Source organism: Hypanus sabinus, chromosome 5 (assembly GCF_030144855.1).
Source record: "Hypanus sabinus isolate sHypSab1 chromosome 5, sHypSab1.hap1, whole genome shotgun sequence".
Classification (NCBI taxonomy): Eukaryota; Metazoa; Chordata; class Chondrichthyes; order Myliobatiformes; family Dasyatidae; genus Hypanus; species Hypanus sabinus.
Window position 1 is genome coordinate 52,572,656 of NC_082710.1, and position 15,840 is coordinate 52,588,495.

Below are 15,840 nucleotides of genomic sequence, written 5' to 3' on the forward strand. Positions count from 1 at the left end.
GCCAGACTTACTCAAAGAACTCATCTTTAACAAGGGGGAACTCCACAGCAGGACAACCAGAGGAACAGCATGACATGACCAGACCGGACTCCACTCAGTCCCAGAGCCCCCTATATACACCGCCGGCCGATGGGCATCAGGTGCGCCTCCTTGAGCCCCAACAAGCCACGATGATCCACAAATGTGACTAATTGGGCTCAAGGGCGAAAGGAGGGATGGCTACAAGACCCGGAGTCTGGAATCTGAGGACCGGATCAAGACCTGGAATGCGGGCTCCGGACCAGACCATAACAAAAGGATGTGCTTAAGGTCTTAAATGAATGCTTCTCATCTGTATTCGCTAAAGAGAAAGGCATTGTAGTTGCACCTTTAGGAAGTGGAATGGAAATAACTTAGAGCATGCTATCATTATTATCAAGGAGATATTGTTACAAATGAGGAGCAAATCTGATGGACAGAAGGGTCCAGAATCACCAAAAGTCGCCCCCCCCCTTTTGAGAATCGCAAGATCACTATTATTTCGGGTCTGAGACCCAGGAAATGAGAGACAGACACAGCATGTCAGGAAATGAGAGAGAGACACAGAATACACAACCAGGTGGAATGTCTCCTGACATAAGCGGAACGGAACCACTGACTACTGCCATTGTCTCTTGGAGAAGGAATTGTGTATTGAGTACTGTACTATTCATTGAAACCCCTCAGGGGACAACCAGAGTGGTCTGGTTGAGGGATTGCATCATCCCAACCTGATTGACACCTGAGACCCCGTGAGTGAGGATAAAAGACGGGTCTGGGGAACACCCTTAGATGCACCAGGAGAAACGCTAGAAATCCAGTGACAGCGTTTTATAGCGAAAGCCGGTGGGAGCTCGTGTGCGTCCTCCCTTGCCTGGGTGGCGGGCTCACCACGGAAGAACGGTTTAGCTAAAGGAGAGGTCATTCTTGAACGGCCACAGCAACGAGACACTGATGGATCGAAATCATAAAGGAAGGTTGGCAAAACACTTAGCAGTAACTGTTCCCATTCTCCTATCTCTCTCTCTCTCTCTCTCTCTCTCTCCAACAATTGCAACGCAGCGACAAACAAATGATGGCAGCCTGTGCGAACTGAAACGAACTGTATATTTCCATCGGACAATTCATTATCCCCTAGACAACGATAGAGCTTATTTCTTATTGATTATTATTATACCCGCACTTTTAGGTTTAGTATTGACGACGTATATTATCTGTATATTTGCATTGATATTATTTTTGTGTATTTTTACTAATAAATACTGTTAAAAATAGTATCATCAGACTTCAACGGACGTCTCTATCTTTGCCTGTAAGTAACCCAGTTATGGGGTTCGTAATGATATTAAATATCTTAACGCACATAAAGTTGTATAATTTCCCATGGCCTGATGAAATTTATCCCCAGAATGATACAGAAAGCCCCTTGCATTTCATTATGAAAAATATCTTCCACAGATCCCTTCTAAACTTCTTATTCCTCAAATTAGACCCAAGCACCCTGGCCTTAGACACCTCTGCCATTTGGGAGAAGTTGCTCACTATCTACAATATCTATGCCTCTCATAATTATATATCTCTAACAGATTCCACACCCTTCCAAGTGCTGTAAGAGAACAAGCCCATCCTATCCAAGCTCTCCTCAAAACTGAACCATTAGGTTCCCATCAACATCCTCACCAACCTCTGCGGAGCTTTCAGAGCTCCTTCAAAGGAATGCAATATCCATACTGACTGGTAGGAATCTTTGGCCCATGAAGCCCAAAGCAGAGAAAAAGCATTTTGGGTGTTATATAGTCCATGTGTTGGAGGCAGCAGAAAGCCAGTGCAAGTGGCAGAAGGAGAACATTGGTTCACTGGTCGTCCACACTGGCCTCAATTGTCCACCTAACCAGGTAGGGAAGTGAGCCTTCCTCAGTCCAGAGGGGCTGCCACAGACCACACATCTGTCCTCCACTTGTGCTTCACAATGCCAGATGCACCGAACAGCAGAGGGCGGGTGGGTGCTGAACAAAACCAAACACACTGAGTAACAGAAGTTTGTCTGTTCCTTCAAATTTGGTGTTTGAAACAATAACTCTCTAATAAGAGCTTTGAGAAAAGTTGGCTTAATTAGTTCAAGAAGACAAAATGCATAAATTATGGTAATATATAACCAAATCTTTAGTAATTGATCCTAATACAATTTATTAATACTTCTAGATAAGTTATAACTTGTTTAAAACAACAAATGATCCTGAATGTGTGTCTTTTATTGTTGGGCTTACATTTTTTAATAACTTGAAGTTGATATTTTATAATAACCTGAAGTTGATTTGTTTAGTTAGTCTAGATTTTTTAAGTGTCCTTATATTTACTATAGCATCAGGCATTAAAATGTAACAGGCTACTGGCCAGTTGAGGCTTGCATAAGCAAATGGGTTTGAATAGGTTTGCATTCATATTCAGGAAGTCCTGGAGGTGATTGAATTGGGAGTTTAGCATTGCTAATAAAGATGTTAACAGATACCCTGGACAGGTTGATAACACATTTCAGCTCAAATGAAGAAACATGAATGGTTATGCAGATCACTTTTGTTTGAGGTAAAAAAAAGTCGTTATTCTTAGAAAAGAAGAGTTAGGAAGTTAGATTTTACAGCAAATAGATTTGCATAGAAACCACAACAAGTAGATATTTGTAATTTGGATGTTTAGGATTGTCATGACTCAGACTTTTAAATATGAAATATAAATATAAAATACATTCCTTTTCTTATATTAAACAATCTATTGCATATTTTGTCATTCTTGTCAATTTTACATTCAGAATCATTCACCCAAATAATGGTATCATTTAGAACCCAACATGTTTGCGGCATTAACGTGTTTACGGTTTGCAATGTGGTGGCAAATTATAAGGAAAATGTATTTGGATTATTTTAATTCAGAGAAACAAGGAGTTCACAAAGATTTTAAAAAGTAAGGTATTTATTATTCAAAGTTCAAAGTAAATTTTATTATCGAAGTACATATATGTCACCATGTACAACCCTGAGATTCATTTTCTTGTGGGCATTCTCAACAAATCTATAGAAAAGTAACCAGAACAGGATCAATGAAAGACTGCCCAACTAGAGCTCTCAACCAGAGTGCAGAAGACAGCAACCGTGAAAATGCAAATGTAAATAAATAGCAAGAGCGTGAGATGAAGAGTCCTTGAAAGTGAGTCCATTGGTAATGGGAATATTTCAATGAGAGGGCAAGGGAAGTTCAGTGAAGTTATTCCCTTTTGTTCAGCCTAATGGCTGAGGAGTAGTAACTGTTCTTGAACCTGCTGGCGTGTCCTGAGGGTCTTGTACCATCTACTGATGGTAGCAGCAAGAAGAGAGCTGACGTGGGTGGTGGGGATCCCTAATGATAGTTGCTGCTTTCCTGCAACAGCACTTCATGTAGATGTGAGTGGTTGGGAGGGCTTAACCCATGATGTAATGGACCAAATCCACTAATTTTGTAGGATTTTCTGTTCATTATGTTATATAAATAACAACTTTGTCAACATATCCTTGGAATAGGGTGTCAAGAGGTAGGCTTTAGTAATACAGTGGACTCTGGTTAATTGGTTAATCGGGGCCAATCAGCTTATTGAAAGAAGGGTGCTGTGTGAAGCAGCTCAAGCTTCAGATCAAGGATGGACATATACTGTATGACTTCTACATTTCAACGAATGCCAGGAAATGAACGAGACACCAGCTGAGACCGGAGACTTGATTGCTTCGTACACCACGAATAGCAAATAAACAGGCTCTAGTTTAATCATTTCAGGCTTTTTATCATCTCCTAGGAAAACAGAGACATTTAGAAACTTAGCTCAGGGAGTTTCATGAGACAAGTGTGCAGAGATCGATCTAGCACAGGGGTGGGCAAACTTTTTGACTTGTGGGCCACAAAGGGATGGAGTGTTTTGGTAATACACCTCATAAGAGAAAATAAAATATCATGGGATATGTAGAAAACATGTGCTTTAATTTCAATTGAAAATGAACAAATGCATTACAACAAAATATCTGTCTTTGAAGTCCCATGGTATTTAGCTATTTATTGAAATGACTTTTAAAACACTGAAAATTAAATGAATAAAATACAGCTTTTTTTAATAGTAACAGTTATTATTTTAAAGCACTGAAAATTCTGTTATCCTTCAAGATATTATCATCATCACTCTCCTCCTGACTGTCTTTATTTCAAAAACAGTAGGAGATGCAGGTCTACTTGTCCTGCTCCTTCTTATTCAATTGTCCCCTGTGCCAAAACTCAACAACGACCAGCACAAAGACAGAACAGTGGCCAGTATGCGGAGCGCGTTATTTGATCTGGAGCGCATTTTTTTATTCTGAGAACGTACGTGCACCTGCGCACTACTCATGTCCATCACTTAACAGAAATGACATGTAACATGTAAGGCTTATTGAAAAAAATATTTTCAAATGCATTTTTTACATAACACAACGAAGAAACATTTTTAACTTCAGTGGGAACAATGTTGTTGGTCTCCCTTTTTAGCCAGCGCATCAAAGTCTGGATTTAGTTTTGTTGTGGCGATTCTCAGGATAAATCTGAGGTGTTGGTCAGTTAACTTGGATCTGTGTCTGGCTTTGTTGATGTTCATGACGCTGAACGCCTGTTCACACAAATAGGTCGAGCCGAACAAAGAGTAAAGTGCAAATGTGGAGTAATACGCTGCACCTCAACAAAGGTCAATGTGTAGCGGTGTGCTACATGCAGCGCAAAAATTACGACACGGAGTCGGTAACTGCAGTCGAAGAAAAAAACTTTATTCGAAATCCCCAGCCTCACTTTTAAGCCTCCCTCAACCTGCCCCCCCCCCCCATGGCGCAGAGGCTCCAAAGCTCTGTGCTCGCAAATCCCCGCAGGCTATCTCCCTTAGCCGGAACGCTGGCTAATTCTGAGCCGGTTCAGATGTGCCAGGAAATGGGTCGCCACAAATGTATATAGAGTGCGTCATCTATTGGGAAAACGCCAGAATTGCGGGGAAAAAACGTTAACAAGGTTTATTAATATAATTTCATCAAGTTCTGCGGGCCGGATTAAAAAGCTTAACGGGCCGCATATGGCCCGCGGGCCGTAGTTTGCCCATGCCTGATCTAGCAGCATGGCCAGACTGGTTGGTTCAGAGACAGACATCAGTCACAAACAGCTAGCTAACGCAGGTACAACAACTACGACTACAAGTACCGACAAGAAGCTCAGCAACACCATGTCTGCTCTAAATCAGCAAACCATTTTGTGCAGGCTATATAGAATTCCCTAAAATCAATACTATTCAAAAGTATTCCACAAACCCACAGTTGTGGAACAGGGGATTTATGGTTCTTTTTGGCTGAATTGAATCACTGAACAATCTCAATGACCTTTTCTTGGGATCAAGATAGTTTCCCTTTAGAGAATTATTTCAATTTTATTCAAAAGTAACTTGTGTAATTTGTTTTGAAACAAAAAACACGACAGAGGACCTCCAAACCTTAGAATAATACCAACTCATTTGAAACAAAAAATGAAAGAAGCATATTCATTTGATGGGTCAAATTTCACACTCTTCAAGACAGCTACAGCACAAGTTCAATGTGCTTAAAATTGGATATATTCTTGCAGAGCAAAGAGCTCTGGAAACGGGAGGCAAAGGGGACAGATCTGGTCACCATTCAGTCATATTGATAAGCAGCAAATTAAGTTTTGAGCCACAGAAATATGAGGTACTAACGACTTCAGCAAGAGATTCTTAATATTCCATGACCCACACCACCACAAAATCCTTTCATTCACAAAAAGTGCCATTACTGACTGGAAGCAAAATAGTTGAGTCCCTGACCACAATCTAGAGCAGATCAGAGGCTGGGAATGATGTAGTAAACTAATCTTCCCCTGACTGCCCAAACATTGCCAAATCTTCAAGTCAGCTGCATACGAGAATACTTCGCACTTGCCTGCAGTATGGAACATTCAAATTGCAACTTGCTTGCCTGGTGCTCAATCCACTTTAAACTGAGTTGCTCCCTGGACTGCCAACACAGTATGGCTGCATTGTGCCTATCTGCAGAATCTTGTCAAGGTCTTTTCAACACCACTTCGCAAGACACACCACCTCTATATCGAGAAGGAAAAGGGCAACAGTCCACCATCTAAAGAGTACCACAACTTTCTCTAGATTGTGATATAGAAGACTACAGTGAATCTGGCTAATTAGTCCATCAGTTGGGACAATTCTTAAAGAACAAAAAAAAAATCAAAAAAAAAGTCTGGATTCCCTTCATTTATTTTCAGATTCCATACCATTGAATTGGGCCAGGATACTATTGCCAAACAGTTTTTAGCTCGAGGTAATCACATGAACTTGTGAGGCCAGTAGACACTATTCTGTGCTAGAGTAAACAGTTTTTAAATAGCATCAGTTACACGTACTTGCGTTCAAAAAGCAGTGATTTTTAATCACTGATAGTTGGCAAGAAATAAGACAACTTAGAATTGTTTTGCTTACTGTGGTTTCAAGCATTCAGGTATGGAGATGCCAGAAATGGCCAGGAATGAAAATGAAATGCTTTCATTACTTCAACAAGTTAGGAACTACAAATGACGTTTGTACAAAGAATTTGGGCATATCAACAATCACCTTGAATGCTGCAATGAAAGTGAAGATTTGGAGGATGCAATGATCGATAGTGTTGTATGAAGGCAATCCATTATCTGCACTAGGTGTCTGCATTGATTTTGTTCATTGTGTACACCAGATGATTCCTTTCATTGATAACAATTGGGAACTAATACACTGTTGTACTATTGGTAGTGTTTTAATCTGTTCCGTATTTCATTTAAATGCATATTTTGTTCCTCAGTTTGTCTTTTTTTATACCTTTTTAACTATTTCCACAAAACTTTGTCTAATTGGGGTCACCACTTAATTGTGCCAAATGTACTAGTTCTGATGTGTCCCAATTAACAAAAATCCATTGTATTACTAACAACAATGTAAGTGTTACAGTTCAGTTAAATCAATTGCAATTAAAGTTTATGGTAAATGTAAGTGTTCAATGTCTGGCCCCTCATGGGCACTAGACTCCCCAGCATCGAGGTCTTCTTCAAAAGGCGATGTCTCAGAAAGGTGGCATCCATCATTAAGGACATGTCTTCTTCTCAGTGCTACCATCAAAGAGGAGGTTCAGAAGCCTGAAGACACACACTTGCCGTTTTAAGTAAAGCTTCTTCCCCCTCCAAGTTTTGCCATGAGGAAGTTTAATTTTTACTGCACCTATGTTTTTCTCTTCTTTCCCTCTTTTTTGGTACTACTTATTTTGTGTGTGATTGTGTGTGTGTGTGTGTGTGTGTGTGTGTGAGAGAGAGAGAGAGAAGGTGTGTATATTTCCTATTGTAATGCATTGTTTCATCATTGTGTAATGCTTTGTACTGCTGCTGCAAAATAACAAACTTCACCACATATGCCAGTGATACTGAACCTGATTCTGATTCCTAATCAATTACGTGATGGTGAGAACTCGAGATCTTTCCCGCCAGGTGGCTCAGCAGAGCCGAGCTCCTTCTGATGCTTTTAATAAATACTGCAATGGTTGGATATTTCGGAGACACATGTTAAAGTCGGCGGTGGGATGGAAGAACAAGGGAACTGAAGACTGGAGGATTGGTCTAGGGTTGGTGTCGTTGAGGAGTTGCTAAATTACTGCTTAAAACTAACAGCATTAAAGCTCACGGGATGAAAATTGGAGTTTAAATTAATCTTACAACAAAAAGCATAGAAGCGACACGCGAGTTTTGTTTTTCCCACGGGGACAGGAAATCTCGCTGCATTTTTCATTTATTGAGATGACAGCACTAAATTTGCAAACGAGAGAAAATTTTAAACAATTGTTAGCAATGAGGATGCTAGCGTCGGACTTTGCCGCGAAGGGGAGTGAACCCGGTTCCCATGGGTAAATACGAGGACATTGTAGGTGAAAAGGGGGTCTTAGGAACCCGCTTTCTTGACACATGCTGCTAAGATGGGGGGGAAAGGGTAAATATTTATGAAAGATTCGGCCCCTCAGATGGAATACCATTCAAATCTGACATCACGTTTTTAAATGCCAAAAATTCTGGAGGGAGGCAACCGAAAAGATGTGTCACTAAAGGCAGCTGCTTTCAGGGTTAGGGTTAGACGAAACCGAGGTTAGTCCTTCGAGAGGGTGCGGTTAAGAAACTTGCCGGGGTCGATCGAAATCGTGAATTGTATTGACAGAGAGATGGGGAAAAAACAAAGAAAAACTACATTCAGAGATAATGTTTCGGAAACCGGAGGTCACAGATTTAAGGTGCCAGGTAGAGGGGCAGGTTTTGTTGTGAGGGTGTTCTATTTTTACACAGTAGACTAATGTGATCCGGGATGCGCTGCCTGAGTCAAAACAACTTTTGAAAAGTGAATTAGATAAATATTTGAAGGAAAAGTACTTGCATGACTTTGGAAGAAGTGCATGTGAATGAGACCTGTCGGGCATCTCTCCTCAAGGTCAGGACAAGCGGGAATCGCCCCGTGTCGTGATTCGACAGCAAGGCGGGAAAGACATGTTGTGATGTTCTTCGTCCCTGAAATAAAATATCCAATATGAAGGGAAATATTTCAGACGGGTGCTTTTGGCATTTCATGGACTGGGAAAGGCATGGCGGCATTTACATAATTGTGGGAAAACATTAGGCAAGAAGGGAATTGAAAAGGTCGATCGATGTGTTCACTGTTAAATTGATCACCCACCCAGTTGAATTGCACCGTTTAAAGCCCCAATCCTACGGGTTACGGAATCGGGAATACTGGTGGCACTGGTAAAGAGCACAACCAAGTTAACCTTTCAGACGCGGTACGTTAGAAGCAAAGGTGTAAAGGTGTTTTTATAAGGACCAGAATAAATGGAGATGAAATCGCGACATACGGATAATGCGAGGTGTGTCTGTGTGTGTGGCCTCCTCTCCTCTCCTCTCACAGGCACACCAGAATAGAAATAATGACACGGGATGAGATTGCAATTGGCTGTTAAGCATGAAGAAGTACCATGTGTTCAATCAGATGTTATTGGTGTTGGTCAAGCAAGCGTACGTCGAGTTCGACTGCAGACTTTATGGCGTTTATTGTCCCATCAAAAGATGGGGTCTTTTTAAATCTTTGGTTTCAAATAACATTCTGCAAACGCAATAATAAAAAATAGACGCTGTTACAATTATTGTGGGAACCATTCATTATGATTTCAAATATTTCCCTAATCGTTTTGCGAACTGATTTAACTGACCTAAAGTAAATAAAAAGCCCCGCTATCAAACATCAAATCGCCATTGCTTTGTCGCGGCGCAGTTGTATTGTCGTGAGTTTACTCAAAAGTCACGCGAAGTTTAATCATTTTAATCTTTCTCAACGTGCTTTATTGCGTTTTTATACAACTAGAGAGCATATTTTCCGTTAAATTTAGTTGCCTCAAGTAATTCTGAAATATCTGACTTCATTTCACTGTATGCACTTCAAAAATGGTTATAAAATGAACTTGTTTTCAATCCTGTAAACAGAACAAACCTCTTTCTTGTTTTAGATGTGGTTTACAGTTTCACCTGCGAGAGAAATCGCGGAATGGCTCTGAGTCACGAATTCTTTGCAATTGTAAGATATTCGGCACTTGGTTTTCAATATTCACCTTGTACATTCTTCCGCTTAAATGCGACCAAACCAAGAGATCTAAAAGCGTAATTTATAGATAACCCGCAGTTAGCATCCTCGGACAATTCAACGATATTTATTATATCTAATAACTGGTCTGTAATAAAGTCCGCAATTACTATTTATTCGGTAATCTTGCTGCATGTACCGATAGTATTTGAGGGTATACATATTTAAACAACTCGAATGAACGAAGGCAAGAAATTAAGACACGTGAAATAATCAGTGGCCGGTTTTGAATGTTTTCCTTCTAAATGTTTGATATCTGCGCATTCCAAGGGCTCGTTTCTCTCGCAGAATCAAACATGGTGGGGTTTAAGTAAAGCCACCCCAGTAATTTAAGGACTTTCTTTATCTGTTTTCTAAATAATTGCACCTCATGCTTTAAATTGATTGCATCAGTGTCATTTCCTACATGCGATTCATATGCGGAACGGTTAGGATTAACTCAGCCTTAACACCTCTACTCAACTAGGCGGGGTGTCGCGGAGAAGCAGCTACAGACAGCCCCCGGCTGTTTAAGGATACAAAACCTTAACAATGATTTAACATCAATTTGATGAAGTTACCCCAGAAACGCGTGCATTTAGTTACAGCTTTAGTTTCGATTCAGCGTGCCGTGCTGAGACCTTTAACAGTGACTCAACAATGAGTTTCAAGTCATGACCTTACTTCATTTAGTTTATAAGTCTCGTGTCATAACAAATCAATGCCACGTTATATATTTGCTTAACAGAAAGAAGTCCCACAAAGCAGATCTTCCAAAGAATTGAGGCTGCGTTTATTCCAGTCATTTAGAATTGGGATTAGAATTTACTTAAATTTACCATCCATCCCACGTTCGCTCATTCACGTTGCTGAATTTAATGTTTGGTCTGACTGTCACAAGTTATGTCCGTTATAAATGCAGGATGAACTCGCTCCCGCTCACACCGACCACACCATATTATCCCAGAGTTAGAATTTATGGTACTCAGACACATCGTAAGATTATTGTCATTCAGCCGTGCACATGTTACCACCAAATGAGACAACTTTCTCCTAACCAAACTGAACAGCATAGTACATATAACTTACACACATAAAACATAAAGTGCTATTCTTAATAGCCATCAGTGTCTTCAGATGATAAGAAAGACGTAAAGGACGATTAATTAGTTGGAGCCGGTGTGGCCGCTACTCCGGACGAGCCGCCATCTTCAGTCACTATCAGAATCAGGCTAATTATTGCTGACATATCTTGCCGAATGAGCTGTTTTGTGGCAGCGGTACAGTGCGGGACATAAAATACTGTAAGATGCTATATAAAAAATAGTTCAAAAAAGCAACAGCGAGAAGTGTTAATGGGTTCATGTGTCGTTCAGAAATTTGATAGCTGGGGCAGGAGGGGTGGATGAAGCTGTTCCTAAAACGTTGAGATAATTCGTCAGGCTGCTGTACCTCCTCCCGGTTAGTCGTAATGAGAAGGGGCATTTTCCCGATGGCGAGGGTCTTTAACAATGGAATATGTCGAACAAATTTTAGAATTTTATTTTTCCCGTGCGCTCTCCAGCTAAATGGTCCCCGTGTGCCAATAGTTTGAAAATAATCTGGTTTTGTTTACGAGAACATATTTGTCCTGCGTTTAGCTTCCTCGTGGTTTGGAGAGCTCGGTTTCCCTGGGGAAGTTTTCAAGTTATCTCTGCCAAGGGCAATGCAGATCAGTGCATTACTCTGCGGAAGGTGAATCCGGCAGCTCGGTAAATGAAGAGCTGTGAAGTTCCAATGACATGTTGGCAGACTAATTGGCTACTGTATACATATTGCCTGACTGTAGGTGGGTGGCGGGAGAATAGTGGAGGCAGGTGAAAGAGATTAGAATAGATTGAAATAAGTGGAGGAATGAAATGGTTTTGAGAGCACGGACTTGGTGAGGACGACTTGGTGAACCCGAAGTTCACTTCTGTACATTTTTGTCTGAAAAACTTTCAAGTTTCTGCGAACGCGAATTGCATCTAGTCGCAAAGTTCATCTCCCATTATTATTCATGCATTGTTTAGACTCCTTTGATAAGCACACCCATTCTCTCGCTCATTGTCATCACACGACGCTCCCGAACTTCGCAAGTGCCAGGTCCCACGTCCCCACTGCACAGACAAATAGACTGACACAGCGTCCTCGCGCGCCTGCGCTAAGTGTCTTTAACAAACTCTCTGCCACCGAGCAAAACAAAAACCCAGGAGCCCGCAGAACCGTCGGGGTTCCGCATTGTGAAGCTGAAAGCCGCGGGAGATTGCAGGTAAACCTTGGGAGTAAATTCATCTGAGACAGACGAGAATCTTCTGCCCCATATAGCTCTGGAGGAAAATTGCCTGCGCATTTCTCCCCCAGCAGCCCCAAGGCTCTGTGCCCATGACACTCCGTGGGGATCTCAGAGTCGGGGTGCACCAGATGGTGATGGGGCCGGAGGAAGCGGAGATCGACACCGTTAGGGATGAAGAGGAAGGGGAAGAAGAAGAGGTCGCTTCCCAAAGGCGGAGGCTGTACTTTCTCGGCGGGAGAAGGGTCAGAGAAACACCGACCACAGGAGAAGCGGAACAATCCGAGACAGACTGTTCCGTGGACTCGGAGAGCTGCGAGACGTGCGCCAACACTGGCGCAAAGCCAAAGATGAACCTGGCTAAACCCCCCTATTCCTACATTGCGCTCATCACCATGGCCATCCTGCAAAGCCCCCAGAAGAAACTGACCCTCAGCGGCATCTGCGAGTTCATCAGCAGCCGTTTCCCTTACTACAGGGAGAAATTCCCCGCCTGGCAGAACTCCATCAGGCACAACCTATCGCTCAATGACTGTTTCATCAAAGTTCCCCGGGAACCGGGTAACCCGGGGAAGGGCAACTACTGGACTTTGGATCCGGCATCCGAGGACATGTTCGACAACGGCAGCTTCCTCCGGAGGAGAAAGCGCTTCAAGAGACACCAGCACCGAGAACTTGAGTTGGCAAAGGAGCGTGGCGCCTTGCTTCTCTACCACAATTTCACTTGTTACGGCCGCCCCTACCTTCTGCAGCCGCAGGCAGTCATTCACAACTCGCCCTTCGGCTTCATGCCCGACCCTGCCTCCCTCTCCAGCCCTGCCCAGAACCTACCCGACCCTCGCCTCAGCAGGAAGCTGCAGCACACTCAGCAGGTGCAGCTTCAAGCCGTGGGTTCGAAGCCCACCTCCGCAAGCTCCAGCCGGGCGTCCTTCAACATCGAAGACATCATTGGAAGTTCAAATGTTCAACCGTGTGCACAGTCTCCTTGCTCAAACTCTCAGACTCAGTCTGACTATTGCAGCCTTCTTCAGTCCGTCCCTTGTCTGCTGTCTGCGGTTTTGAACATGCCCACAAGATTTCCCTGCAGCCGGGTGAACAGACCTCTGGTCGCGACTCTCTCTACCAGGCAACAGCTTCCGCTCTGAAAGTTGCAAGTTGACCTTGCGTCATTGTCGGTCTGCGCTTTCCCCGAGTGTGGAACCGTCCAGCCCTCACTTCAAATTCCGGCAAGATCAAGATGCAAGCTGGCTTTAAGAAAACAACCAGCGATTTGCAACGTCATCACTTTTCTGAACTCTTGGGTTGGTGCTTTTATGTTTGTGTTGAAAACCGTAGACATTGAAGGAAGAGAGAGAAAATTATTGAGGCGCTACAGCGAGCTTGAGACAATTCAATAGCAAAGTATGTCGCTGGAAGCTGGACATGTATAACCGAAAATTGCTGGGAAGTATTGGTCGGTCGGGCAAAAACAAATAGCCATCTTTTGTTAAAACTTTAAACTTCATGTCTCCCTTGGTGGATAACTTTTTGGGGACTTCCAGTATTTTCGGTTTTTATTTTCTAATGAATTGTTTGAAGGTGAAGGTAGGGAAAAAGAAATCCGGGTTTACGTAAATTACCGCTATATTTAACATAGAAATTCAGATGTATTTTAAATGTGGCACAATACCCCAGTAATTCAGCTGCAACTTCTTGGAGTTACATACCTGAGTATTGAAGATAAACCATTTTTTTTCTGAAGTTATCACCTACCAGATAGGTTGGTTACCCGTTGTGTCACTTCGCCATCCTGTTCGTCAAGTGGTGGGGTCTTCTTCGGTAGGAAAAAACTATGAAGGGGAAACAGCGTGAGTTAGAACATTGTGAATTCATGCATGTTTGTGAGAAGAACTTGAAAAGCTCGTGATTCCTGTGTTTGCTAAACATCTGATAGTTAGCAATCCACTATATAAAAAAACTTTCTCAATGTAAAGTGAAAATAATTCTATTGCCGTTTCAAGTCATGCTTTCCAGTATGGTGTTTCTGACATCCTTCATGATATCGCTTGTTTTTATTGTATCTTTATTTGTGGAAAAAAAATGTCTGATATTACAGTATCGGTTAATTCTACCGCGGTAGCTAGCGTTTGAATTTAAAATGCTGGAAGTTCAAACATTCCCGCCACGTTGTATCCAGTGCTTAAATAAATAAAGGATTTCTGCGGGAAGGAGTCATCTGCAGATTATTCTTTAGCATTTTTGCTGGCGAGTTGGAAACTTCGCTGGTGTAGAGAGCTGAGCACAAAAATCAGGTTGCACTTTAGCGTAAGACTGCGGTGCATAGAAATACCGCCCTTGCCTCGACTGACAGGTAGTCAGATCACTATCAGGTCGCTATTGCCATCTATGCGGAAAGTTGCAACCCCATAATATTATACGAAGCTTAATGAATGTGCAATGTAAAATATCGAATCCTTGAAGCTCGGGAATTATTAATTGAGGAAGAAACATTGGTATGTATGTTAAAAGTAACGATGAAAAACAATAATTACTATAATAGCAATGACAGTACATAATTACATTCTACTTATAAAGGATAACACAGTTACATCGAACATTTCAAGTTTTGTATCCACCAAGATAAACAACGCTAATATGTTCATGACAATTAGACTCATAACATTGCCTTAAGTTAATGTATTACATTTTCTCAAATAACTGAGCAAAAAGACGAAAAGAAACTACACAATTTTGTTGATATTCAAGCTGCGTCGTTTCAGAAGGGAAACACAATTTGTAGCTCTGCTTTTTAATCGAATTTGATGAGTGATTGACAGTAAGGTGAAGTGAGAACGTCTTATAACTAACTCGGGGAGTTCAATTATTTCTCAACAGATCTATTCGGAGAATACCGCCAATTTTGTATCTTAGAATGACAGCTTATTTGTTTGTTTTTTTTATTTGAAGGCATTTTCCGTGGCGCCACACGAGTGTTTGCATCACAGAAGTCTTCAATAGACCATTGCCGTACAATAAGGTATAACGATGGACGTATTGAATGTGTGCGAAGAACAAAGACAGTTTTATAACTTCTGAAATAAAATACTATCGTTGTCAGAAAATATCGAAAACTTACTATCATTAGCATTATATTATTAAACTACCATCATAATGAATAAATGAGACTTTTTATCCTACGTGTGTGCAGTTAATACATTTTCCACCAAACAGGTGTTCTTCATTTTCAGCAGAATACAATAATTGATTTTTCCATTACAGCAGCATAAACAACGGAGTATGCTGCCTTGCGCTCAGAGCTCCATTTAGTTTTATGGAATTCTCCTGTCCCATTTGCGTATTTCGTGGCTGTCACGGTCAATATCTCACATTGTAATTAACACAGGCGGCAGAAGGTAAGTAAAACACAACGACGAACTCGATTTTAATTTAACATTAATATAGCAAGTACTTCGGAAATAATCACCGCGAGAGAAGAAAGGCAATAATTAAGGGATCAAAAATTAAGAGCTGCATTCTGATGTGCTTAAGAGTGCGACATGCATTTCCAAAAGTTGGCATTAGAAACAACGCGGTGATACAGTAGATGGAGCAAAGTAGAGTCTTGGATAGAGAGCAAATGGGTTTGGAAACTCACCATGTAGGTAAAGAACATTGGTGAATTGAGTTTTTATAGATGTCATTGTTTGGGAAACAAAGTTTACGAGAAATACAGATATCTTATTTCTTTGTTTTCTTGAAAAATTGCTGAAAGTTCTGGATAAAGTGATGCTAATTTTGTCGTCCC

General features: G+C 41.5%; 1 protein-coding gene across 1 annotated transcript; it reads left to right on the forward strand.

The window, feature by feature from the left end:
* The first annotated feature begins 12,187 nt into the window (after window positions 1-12,187).
* On the forward strand, window positions 12,188-13,201 carry LOC132394748 (forkhead box protein D5-B-like). Its single transcript, XM_059971161.1, has one exon. It carries the CDS (start codon window positions 12,188-12,190, stop codon window positions 13,199-13,201), a length of 1,014 nt encoding a protein of 337 aa, XP_059827144.1.
* Window positions 13,202-15,840: the final 2,639 nt, after the last annotated feature.

Excerpts from the sequence above, each read along its gene's own strand:
- LOC132394748 (XM_059971161.1), top strand. The coding sequence starts at position 12,188 with ATGGTGATGGGGCCGGAGGAAGCGGAGATCGACACCGTTAGGGATGAA.